General features: G+C 35.7%; 2 protein-coding genes across 2 annotated transcripts; both read left to right on the top strand.

Moving 5' to 3' along the window:
- Window positions 1-1,293: 1,293 nt before the first annotated feature.
- LOC120214865 (abscisic acid 8'-hydroxylase 4-like) lies at window positions 1,294-4,566 on the top strand. The gene is made up of 9 exons (XM_039212660.1): window positions 1,294-1,531; window positions 1,638-1,962; window positions 2,631-2,780; window positions 2,875-3,123; window positions 3,221-3,310; window positions 3,394-3,472; window positions 3,566-3,672; window positions 3,767-3,885; window positions 4,355-4,566. Exons 1-9 carry the CDS (start codon window positions 1,326-1,328, stop codon window positions 4,473-4,475), a joined length of 1,446 nt encoding a protein of 481 aa, XP_039068591.1. The 5' UTR covers window positions 1,294-1,325; the 3' UTR covers window positions 4,476-4,566.
- A 5,932-nt stretch (window positions 4,567-10,498) lies between these two features.
- LOC120215024 lies at window positions 10,499-10,972 on the top strand. Its single transcript, XM_039212825.1, has one exon. The coding sequence runs from the start codon at window positions 10,499-10,501 to the stop codon at window positions 10,970-10,972; it is 474 nt and encodes a 157-aa protein (XP_039068756.1).
- The last annotated feature ends 1,416 nt before the right edge of the window (window positions 10,973-12,388 follow it).

The raw sequence follows: 12,388 nt of genomic DNA, 5'->3' as shown, positions 1-12,388 counted from the left end.
CTTATATGGTTTCCTGTTCACGTTCCAAAATTCTCTTTAATCACATAGATGACAATCCTTGATAAGTTGCCTACCAAGGACAGATTTGCTCGGTTTGGAGTGGCGACAGACCTTGTTTGTGGGTTATGTGGGATTGGACTAGAGTTCATGAATCACCTATTCTTGGAATGTTCTTACTCGAGATCAGTCTGGGACTCTGTTTTACATGATTGTAGATTACAACAGCAAGGAGGAAGCTGGGATGATATGCTCTGTTGGATGGCCAAAAATTGGAAGGGTAAGTCCCTGCTAGTTCACATTCTGAAACTGGCATGGACTTGATTCGTTTATTCCATTTGGGAAGAGCGCAACTTTCGTATTTTTAGAGGATTGTCGCGTTCAACTGATGTAATTGTACATGCTATAAAAGAGGATGTTATAATTAAGTTGTATAGGCATGATATGAATAGATTGGATAGGGTAAATAGATAGCTTTGTATTGATTGGGGCCTCATTTAATTGGTTGTAAACTGTTTTTTTTTTGTAGCAGCTTGCTGCTTCCATTTGGATGAAATAGATTGATTATCCAAAAAAAATTGTTAAAATTATTATTTTTAATAGAAATCCTGACTATATTAATGACAATCTATGTAAATTTCATGCAAATTTTTTAATTTTAAGTTATTTATTGATATAACACATAAAATAAATAATATTATAACAACACCAAATACATGTGAAGTATCACATGTGGAATTCAAAACAGTTGAAGCTTTAATATTTTAGCTAACACTTTTCATTGAAAGAAATGATTTGACATTTTTATGAAAGATAGAGCACTAAATCTAATTTAAAAAAGAATAAGTGTCAATTTAATAAAAATATAATAATTGAGGATTAAATTTATCATAATATTTAACTATATAGATTTTATTCTGGTTTAATTATAAATTTCATCCATTTACTTTATAAAAAATAAAGTTAGTCATATTAGTTTAATTTGAAGTTTTTATAAAGTAGAAGGATGCAATTCACAATTAGACCCTTGAATTGTTTTAAATTTTCAAAGTAAACCCCAACTTCCCCTTGAACCCTTGGATTCCATTGACGTTCATCAAGATATGAGTAATTTCTAGGAGTCACTATAAAGCAAACGTTTGGAAATCAAAGTTACCAAAGTGAGAATTATAACAGTTGTTAATGAAAACCACAAATTAAAGATGAAAGGTCCTTATCTATCAAACGAATCCCTGGCTCTATATAAACCCTCAAACTATCTCCCCCCATTGATCTTCACAGCACAAGTACTATAGAGCTTTTACCTGCAACTCACCATTTTTTTGGCTATGGAGACAGCTTCTCATTTGGTTTATATTATTCTCTTTCTCTCAACTCTTGTTTCATTTCCATTGTTAAGGAAGCAGAAGAGAGGGATTCAGTTCAAAAGATTGTACAGGCTTCCTCCTGGTTCAATGGGTTGGCCATACGTTGGGGAAACCCTTCAACTCTACTCTCAAGACCCTAACATCTTCTTCTTGACTAAACAAAAAAGGTTGGTTGCAGATATACTTCGAGTCGAGTCGAGTCGAGTTAAACCCTAAATAGATGTAATATTGGTTTGGTTGGTGTCATTTTGTTTAATGATTTTTGTGTTTCAGATATGGAGAAATATTCAAGACGCGCATCCTGGGTTGCCCTTGTGTGATGCTGAGCAGCCCCGAGGCGGTGAGGTTTGTGCTGGTGACTCATTCCCATTTGTTCAAGCCGACGTACCCCAAGAGCAAAGAGAAGCTCATCGGCCCTCACGCGCTCTTCTTCCACCGCGGCGGATACCACACTCGGCTGAGGAGATTGGTCCAAAACTCCCTAGCCCCTCAAACAATTAAGAAGCTTGTCCCTGATATCCAACACATAGCCCTTAAAACCCTCGAATCATGGGCTGCCTCTCAACAAGTTATAAACACCTTTTATGAGATGAAAAAGGTTTGTTTAACTGGACAGTCAATTGCATCATACGTATATAGTAAAACATTCTAATTAAGCCTTAAAATTTTTATGTTTGAGTTTAAATAAAGTTTATCCTTATTAGGAAAGATAATTTGACTCGAGTTCGATGGATTTCGATCCAACTTGATAAGATATGATCAGTATTTTAATAAAAAAATAGATTCAGACCAGAACGGTGAGATCTGGTTGGGTTCGAATTTAGGATAGAAAATCTATGACTCAATCCGACCAAAAATAATATATATATATATATATATATAATTGTTATAATACTCATCCCTCTATATTTTTGTAAGTGGGTATCTATTTTATCAAATAAAAATATTTTTAATATACATGTCGGATCTAATCAGATCGGATGTGAGTTTTTATCCTAAAATTTAGAACGGGCAGGACTTCCCGAAACTTGGGTCGAGTCAAGTCGAAGGAGGAGGTATGCTTATCGGTTTGGGTTGGATTAGCCGAAAATGTAACCCAACCCAAACCCATTACCATCCCTAACCCCTATATGGTATGAACGGCTCGTTGGACCAATTTAAAATCTGTGCAATAGTTTGGGACGTATAGTGAAATTAACCCTTTTATCGATGCTAGCCAAACCCTGGGACCTTTCTAACATGGGTTTGTTTGACTTTTTCCCACAGCTGTCATTCGACGTTGGCATTTTATCCATTTTTGGTCACCTAGACAAAGGGTTCAAAGTGATGTTGGAGGAGAACTACCGGCACGTAGATAAAGGTTACAATTCTTTCCCAACAAACATTCCCGGGACTGCGTATCACAAAGCAATCCTGGTAAGAATTACACCCATTTTTCTCACTGTCGTTTATCAGACAATTCCATAACCATGCACTCATATGATGCCTTGTTCTTTTTACTTGTCCAAAGGCGAGGAAGAAGCTGAATGAGATTTTGGGTGAAATAATCTGTGAGAGGAAAGAGAGAAGGGTTTTGTCGGAGGACTTGTTGGGACATTTTTTTAACTTCAGGGACGAAAATGGACAAACTCTGAGCGATGACCAGATTGCCGATAACATTATTGGAGTACTTTTTGCAGCACAGGACACAACAGCCAGTGTTATAACATGGGTTCTTAAATTCCTACATGATGACCCCAAACTTCTAGAAGCAGTTAAGGTAAGAAAAATCATGGGATTTCTCATTAGGGACTAGTTTGTTACAAAATTATATCATCGTATCCTGATTTTGTAATTTCCAAAATTCACTACTACAGGCTGAGCAAATGACGATATATGAGTCAAACAATGGAGGAACAATGCCCCTAACATGGGAACAAACAAGAAGCATGCCTCTTACACATAGGGTACGTGATAATGTCTAAACTTTAAAAGTTGTCCATGTAGTAGTTCTGGATTTGGATTAGAAGTGATGTAGCTTCCTTTGCAGGTGATACTAGAGAGCTTGAGGATGGCAAGCATCATATCTTTCACATTTAGAGAAGCAGTAGTTGATGTGGAATACAAGGGTAATTAAAGGGGGTGCTTAGTCTGTAATATTCTATTATATGTAACTGCAGTAATTGCCATTAATCTGGAATATATTGTTTTTGGTCCCTCAGGTTACTTAATCCCCAAGGGTTGGAAAGTGATGCCAGTGTTCAGGAATATTCATCATAACCCTGAATTCTTTCCTGATCCTCATGAATTTGATCCATCTAGATTTGAGGTATGTTTTCTTTTACCGAATCTTCGTTAATTTTACGATTCGAATCGAGTCGGATCGAAATCCGTCAAAACTTACAATTTATTGTTTTGAGCAGGTGGCACCAAAACCCAATACCTTCATGCCATTTGGAAACGGCATTCATGCTTGCCCCGGCAACGAGCTGGCCAAGCTGGAGGCTCTCATCTTTATCCACCACCTAGTAACACGCTTTAGGTATATATACATTTTGTTCATAGAGGAATAATTTGGTTAACTCTACTAGATGTGCTCAGAATTATGGTTTATATTCCAAATCGGTCCTTCAATTTGAAAACATTTTAATTAAGTCCTCAAAATGCTAATATCTTATCAATCAAGTCCTTTCGTCCGCTGACCATCAACGTGAGTGTTAAATGCCAGCTCAAGTTCGACGTAAAACATATCCTGTAGGACGAATAACTTGAATCTAACGTGTTAAAAAAACAGCTTCGGACCTTGTTTATTTTTTTTCTTAACATGTCCGATTCATGTTGTACATGCTATAGATACATACATGTGTATAAGTTGATGACTGAGCTGATGAAAGTACTTGATTAATTAAAAATATTTCCAAGTTTATATGACGTGCATTTGATGCAAGCAACCCTAAATAATTTTGAAAAGTCCGTCTGTATTTATTGAGAATGGTTTTGGAAATTTGCAGGTGGGAGGTGGTGGGTTCTAAAAGTGGTATTCAATATGGCCCATTCCCAGTGCCTCAACAAGGACTCCCAGCCAGATTTTGGAAGGAACAAAGCAGTCCTATTCAAGATGTTTGCCCTTAATTTAGTTATTTAGTTCCAAATCTGGGGAAAATTACTACCCCATCGCACCACTGTATCCCACCTGTTTTTCACCAATGGGGTCTCAACAAATCATGTTACGAGTTTCGATATATAATAAAATATAATATCTGATGTATTGTCGATGTATAAATCTATACGTAAGTTTAAAAATCGAGCACCATCCATGCAAGAGCGACGCGTGTAAAATGTACATTTTGGTTCTTCACGAATGCCCTTGTGCTGGTGGGCACATTCCCTGTTTAAGGGCACAAGGTACCGTCAAAACCAGGCACAATAACTCCTATGCATACGGCCTACATCTGTGGTTCTTGCGGCTGCTCTAGAACCCATGGTGGCCCCAAATGAATTGATATTTTTTCTTCTTCTTAAGGCACGAATCTTGTAACCGAGATGAGGTGCACTCTTGTTGTAATAACCTAAGCAACAAGGACACTGCACTGTGTCCACATGATCATCTATGAGTTGAATATATAATAAGTCATTATCATACGATGAAACGTATCATCAATTAACTTTTAATGAAATAAATTTAATATAATGACATTAATTTATAAATTAGATTGAAAATTTTAATATAACAAAACCATATTTTAGGGTGTAAAGTGAAAAAAAATTATATTCTTTGACCCACCAAAATGAGAGAAAATTTTTAAGATACAAAGTGAAGAAAAAAAATATACTTGAGCGTACCAAATTGGAAATTAAACCTTTAAAATCTGACTCAAGGAAACTTCTAGGAATTAGTCCATTATCATGGCTTAAACCGTGCCCGTCTGCATCAAGAACATATATAAGACGTATCATTCAGTCACTAGGAACATGGCGATCACAACATTGTATGAACATGGGATCACATTATCATCATTTAGCCCATCGCGGTGCCACAGCTGTGCATATATTCACATGGCACCATCAACATCATGACTATATGAGTTCGACATACGATCAAAATCGTTTTCAATTCCATATTTATTTACCTGCTTGTAAAATTATTCACATTTACGTATAAATATCGAATATAATCACATGTCACGTAATCGTCCTTTTCAAGACCTAACTTACAATTGCTAATCTTAATTAGCAGAAGGATCGAGTAATTCAACTGAAATGGAAATATAACTGACCAACAAATTTATCCATTAATGGTTACAGGCTTTCCGTTAATCAAGTGCCTGTGGTAGTCTTTTAATGTCACGTTCATTCTTGAATTTTCTAAGTTATTCGAGATTATCTCGACGTAACCAATAATATAGATCCATGCATTTTTTAAGGTAGGTATGTATCCATTAACAAATTTAATTTTTTAATGTTTTCACCTTTACAAATATTTCTAAATGTGTAGTTGTTCATAATATGCATATCCCCACTCCTATACAGTTTCCTCCATGAATTTGACTCTTTTTAGTTAAATAAATATAGGTGTTCGAATCCGAGTCATCTGAGAAGAATAAATCGGGAACCATTCAATAAATGTAGATAATTCATACATTTTTTTTTTGGAATGGTAATGAAGGCACAGCCTTTACAACTTAATGAGCAGTATTGAAGAGGCTGCTTATATCATTTCCTAATGTGTTCTGGAGGAAGCTTGGAGCAGAGTCGAGAAACATTTGAGCTGGAGTTTGCCGGAGAGAAGACTTGGCAATGATATCAGCAGCAACGTTGGCGTCTCGGAGGATGAGCTTGTACTCAATGGCCCATCCTCTATCACGCAAGGAAGCAATAGATCGAGCAAGCGAAAGCGGACTTGATCTAGCGTTTGCATAAGAGACCATGTTGAAGACGTCGCTGCTATCGACTTGGCATTGCACTTTCTCGTAACCTTGAGACCATGCGAGCTTGAGGCCTTCAAATTCAGCGTGAACAGGTGAAGTAATTCCAAGAGATTTAGAGAAACCTCCGAGCCAATTTCCAAGAGAGCCACGGAGAAGGCCAGCTGTTGAACCAAGGGATGTGGAGTTGGAGACAGCACCGTCTGTGTTGAGGGCAATCCAACCAGAAGGGGGGAATTCCAAACGGCTCCATGACGGGAGAGAGGAACGACTCCAACTTGAGTGGTGCAAGGGTCTTCATAGAGACGAGCCCAATGAAGACTCAAATGGAGAAGATTATCTCTTGGAAGACTAGTGCCGGAGAAAACAAATTCATTTCTTCTCTTCCACACTTGCCACGTTAAAGAAGAGAACAATTTATTCCAAGAAATATTTGTACCTTGGAATAGACATGGAGTTTTCAGATTATCAAGGAGCCATTGATCAAGCGGGGCGCTGAGGAAATTTTTAACTTGGGAGCGGTGAATGATGGATTCCCAGAGTCGTTTGGTGTCGGGGCAACCGCGCAAAATATGAAGGGTAGTTTCCTCTATAGCTCCACAAATGAGACAGGAAGGGTTGTCCGAGAGATGACGATGGTAACGGTTCGAGTTAGAAAGGAGCTTATCTTTGAGAGATAGGCACTAAAAACATCTTATGCGTTCGGGAACAGCAACACGCCAAGGAATAACCCAGTCTTTATTGTGATTATTCCATTTATCCTTCATAAGGGAATAGTAACGGTTGAAGAAGACGAGGGATGGTGCTTGCTGCTGGATGCTAGGATGGCTTGTTTTTATTTTACATTTAATTGATAAGTTTAATCTAATATTCCAACACCCAATGTCCATAGAAACCAACCCAGCCCAAACTAAACTCAATATGTAAATCCAACCCAAACATTTAATATAAACCAACTTGAATAACCCAAACAATTCATTTAATTATCCAATTAATTATAATAAAATTAAATACCCAAATTTAAAATAACCAGCCCAGTTACTCAATTACTTTATTAGTTACCCCATAACTCAATTACTTTATCTATTGTATATTTAGAGACAATTGTAATGAGATTGTTCTCTTTATTTTTCTATTTAAGTCCTTATTTTTCAATCCATCAACAACAACAACAACAACAACAAAACCCTGATTCTCATATGCAATGGGGTAAGGGGGAGATAGGGTAGTAGGCTGACCCCAACGCCAGGTTGAGAGCAGCTTCCGTGGAAGACCTCCGGCAGTCAAAAAATTAAAAATAAAGATAAGATGCAAATGCGTGTATAAATAAATAAATAAATAAATACATAGATGAACAGTCTTCATATGCAGTCTTGATATGTGCGTCTGTAATGAGGAGTAATCCCTGTAAATAATTCCCTGCAAATAATTCCCTACATAGAAATCTCTGCATATAGACTGAAGATGTAAGACCCAGCTAAATTTAAAAAGAGGAAACATGAATAGAAATGATACACAGAAGTCAATAATAGCAAGCTACGAGAAGGAATAAATTCAAATGAGTTAATTCTTAAACTAAGGCAACACTACTCCGATACCCTAGTTCTAAGCCTTCATACATTTCAATGACAGAAACATATATAAAGTAGAAGTCATGGAAAGTACTACAAAGACATTAAAAAGAAGACAGAGATGTTACACCCTATGGCTGTGAACCGCACTACTCAACTACCCTGGTCTCAAGTAGTGGTAAATCATGCTTCATGGTTTACATTCAAAGCACCTAATTAAGAAAGAATTGGTTTTCTTATTTGAGATCCAACATTGTAAAGCGAGCATCTTTTTCAACCCCACAAAATTATAAAGATAGATTCTTCTTTTAGATTAAGATTTAACAAAGACAAGCCTGCTATCATAATGGGGGACCTAAATGAGACACAACCTGCCCAATTAGACCAATATTTTCTCCATCAGACCATGAAAAGTTGGGCACTTTTGGCACATTGTCTTTACTTATATAATCCATTGCCTCATAAACCCCAAAGTACCCCCTAAACATCAGAATGGTACACTTGCCAAAGTACCCCAAAAAAGGTTTAATTTTGTTCTCGATCCTTGTCTCTTTGTACTTTTAAAATTTAACCCTTCTGTGTTTGATTTCAAGAATTTTTTTAGTCTCTTGTTTGATTTAGAAGTTAGGAGTTCAATTGATAACTCGTTAATCTTATTTAATATATTTTAATTGTTTAACCAAACAAGTAAAAAAGGGTTACTTCGGTCAGCTTTTGATCGAATTATCCGGATCGAGTACTATAAAGTTCTATTATAGGGCAATCTTCTCAATTCAATTTACTCTGTTTACAATGCCAAGATTCGAACTTATGACCTTGCTTAACCAAAGCCGAAATATTTAACCTTTGCACTTGGGTTAGTGTTGTCTATGACTACAAAATAGGTTTTTGACCCCAAACACTTAAAAAAAAACAACGTTAAATGAGACGTAAATCCTTGAAATTGAAAGTGGGACTCAACTAGTCCGGTAAACGAACCGAACGCACACGAACAGATGTATGTTCATGTTCTTTCATTTAATAAATAAACGAACACGAACATAAACGAACAAATATTTTTTGTTCATGTTCGTTCATTAAGAAATATAGCTTGTTCATGTTCGTTCATTTAATACATAAACGAACACGAACTAACGAACATAAACGAACAACACAAACAAAAAAAAAACTTATTCGAACACTACAAACGAATGTAAAAAAAGTAAACAACAAGAATAACAACTTAAAATTCATTAATATAACCTGCAACTTTAGAGTTAATTTGTTCGAATACGACAAAAACATACATAAATCATAAACAAGTTATATGAACATAATAAAGTCTTAAAGTTAATTTGTTCAACAAAACAATCTTCTTGAAATCCAAACAACTTCAATAATTTTCGTAACATATTCAACTTGCACTCTGTTAGAACATAAATGAAATAAATGAACGAACATAAACGAACATATAGTCGAACGTTCACGAACGTAAATGAACGAATGAGCCCTTTATTCATGTTCGTTCATTTAATTAAACGAACGCAAAATCTTGTTCATATTCGTTCATTTAATAAATAAACGAACATAAACGAACTTTACGTTCAGTTCATTTACATTCCTAGACTCAACTTCAAAAGTTGAAAGAGCTTATGGACGTGAGCATAACTAAACCTCAAAAGAAACCCATTGAGACGAGAAGGAAGAACCATGTGAAAAGTCAGTAGGTGAGGAGAAAAAATTATTGATGGTCAAAATAGATGAATAAATTAAGGCTTTTGCATGTTTTGTGTATGCGTTGTGGTTTTGTTGTATAGGTAAGAGTTGAGAAACTTTATTTCTACTTAAATCCTTAGCAGCTAAGGCTCACATGGAGCTATAGGAAGACTTGGAACTCTTAGATGGTTGGAACTGGCTAAACATAACGTTAAAATACAGGAACCCTAACATGGGGATTTGGGGAACTCACCATACAAAACATAAACAAAAGTACAAACATGTAGGTGAATCATAGTTTGTTTGTTTTTCCTCTTCCTTCTAAACATGGGGTCTAAGTTGATAATGAAGGTAATAATTGTCCCACAACATAGTTTTCTAGGAGTGAACATAACTCAAAATTATTAATTAAAAATTAATAGAAACTTTTTAACCATAATTTAAGTGAAAATTTCCACTTTTGGTCCCTATTAAAAATTAATTATTTAAATTAATTCCTTTTACAATATTTTTTTTAATCTCTAACCCTAATCACAAACCAACTTTTAAGTTGAGAATAACTCTTTAACACTAACAAGTTAATTACATAATTAAGAAACTGTGTGCAAATAATTGAATTAATAATCATTGGAACTTAATCACACGAGTTGGCCAACGCTCAAAGCAGTGAGAAAAGAGTAGTAGATCCTAGGGGTCTATACATGGGTTTGTTGCCACCTTTTTCATTTGCATGGTTACCACATCGTTAAACTAAATACAAAGTTAAAAAGAGAGTTTTAGTTTAATCCACATTATATTATAAATCTCATTACATGACAAATCTAAGTAACATGAGATGTCCCCAAAGAGCATAATATAAAACCAAACATCTCCATGTGGATTCTAACACAAGGAAACAACAACTTTCCATTATATATATATATTGTTTTGTGAAGATATATTACTAAAGAGGCAATGCCTAAAGATGTTCAACAGTGAACAGAAGCAGCAGCCAGGTCTGTTTAGTAGTTCAACAATGGACCCAAGGATTTCTTTCTCCAATGATTTTGCAGATCCTCATGTAGGGATCAAGTACGAGAGCAACTACCGAGAAGCTCCGGTGTCTTCGGACTTCGAATTCTCGGTGAACAACTATGCCATGATACCTGCAGATGAGATCTTCTTCAAGGGTACGTTAGTGCCCTTGAGAGGCACTGATCATGGCAGAAAGATGACTTTGAGAGACACACTGCTCGTAGACGATGACGACGACGACGACGGTTTGTTCCCGAACTTGCGAAAGGGTTCGGGGCAGTGGAAAGAGCGGTTGGGGCTTAAAAGGACGAACATTGTGTCCAAGAAAAAGGATAGAAATGAACACGTGCTTGAGAAAGTAGTTGAAGAGAAGGGTGCTATGCCTATGTTTCTCCATGGTGAACATCTTATCAGCAACACGTAGGTGAGATTACACTACACTTCTTCTATGAATCTATCCCTCTACTTTATAAAAATCGAGAAGTTGGTCCCTCCAATTTGCTAAAATTCAATTCTCATACTTTATGAAAATTTAAAAATTAGTTCGATTTATTCATTTTCGTCCCAAAGATTGTGTCTTCTGATACCATGTTTCTTTTTTTTGTACGTTTTATTTGTTTTCAGATTTACTTGGTACAGATTAACTCGAATAACTTTCGATCTTAGTCCGCGGCACCCGTATCGAGTACCACTGAAGTTAGACGATGTTAATTGGGGTATTTGGGTAACTCTGTACAGGGTACAATATAAAGTGAGTTTAAATTGAAATTTCAACGTAGTCATTACAGTTTTCCTTCACTTTGCTTGTGTGTTTCTTCTTCCGTGTCCTCCGTCATGTATAAACGTCTGCTTTAGGGATCTTCGCTTTCCATCCATGTATAAATGGTTTAATTATGCTTCCGGTCCCTGTACCTAATTCCTTTGGCTTTTAATTTTTTAAATTTAATCGCCCTACTTATTTGGTTTAAAACTTAATAACTGTTTAAGTACTTTCATTAAATTTGGATGTGACATTCTTATATTAAAGTCGTGTTAAAAATTATTTTCCATAATCAAATTAAGGAAAATCGATTAATATTTGTATAAATTACGCTTTAATTTTTAAATAGAATTAAGGATTTACAAGTAGAAAAAACTACTATCAATCTAACTTTATGAGTCACTAAATTCTTAAACAAAGTTAACTATTTGAATGTTGACATGATGAATGGAAGAAACCGAATTTGAAAATCATCACACAATGAATCTCTACAATATCCGATCTAAATTAATCTCGACCAATAGATCGAATACAAGTAGATATATCAAAAAAAGAAAAGAACTAAATTTCAAAAGTCCCAAAAGTACATGGACTTAAGGCATAAGTAGGCCTTCGATATTAGAAAAAAGAAAACAACATATTTGTGATAGAAAAATGGTTGTCCCTTGTTCCTATATGTAATGAGGTAAGGGGAGGTAAGATAGTAGGCTGCTCCCAACACTAAATTGAGAGCAACTTCCGTAGGAGACCTCCAAATTATGAAATGCTCCATGGGACTCGATCCCACGACCTCAAGGTTAAGAACCTTGTGCTCTACCAACTGAGCTGGATGGTCATTTTCATATTTGTGATACAAAAGTTGAATGGAAACTACCATGCAGTTCACGTAGTTGATCCCCGTGGTCCCTTCCATAGTTTGGGTTCGGGTATGGTCAAGTCAAGTTTTTTAAAGGTGGTTATAGGGTTGGGTTAGATTCGGATTTAAGGCGAAAAATATCCGACCCGACCCAATCCGTGAAAAATATAATTTTACCTTATATATTTAGGAATAATTACAATAATACTTATTTATATATTATT

The sequence above is a fragment of the Hibiscus syriacus genome, unplaced genomic scaffold, assembly GCF_006381635.1.
Source record: "Hibiscus syriacus cultivar Baekdansim isolate YM2019G1 unplaced genomic scaffold, ASM638163v2 tig00110109_pilon, whole genome shotgun sequence".
Classification (NCBI taxonomy): Eukaryota; Viridiplantae; Streptophyta; class Magnoliopsida; order Malvales; family Malvaceae; genus Hibiscus; species Hibiscus syriacus.
This window is presented reverse-complemented; position numbering and strand designations above follow the sequence as displayed.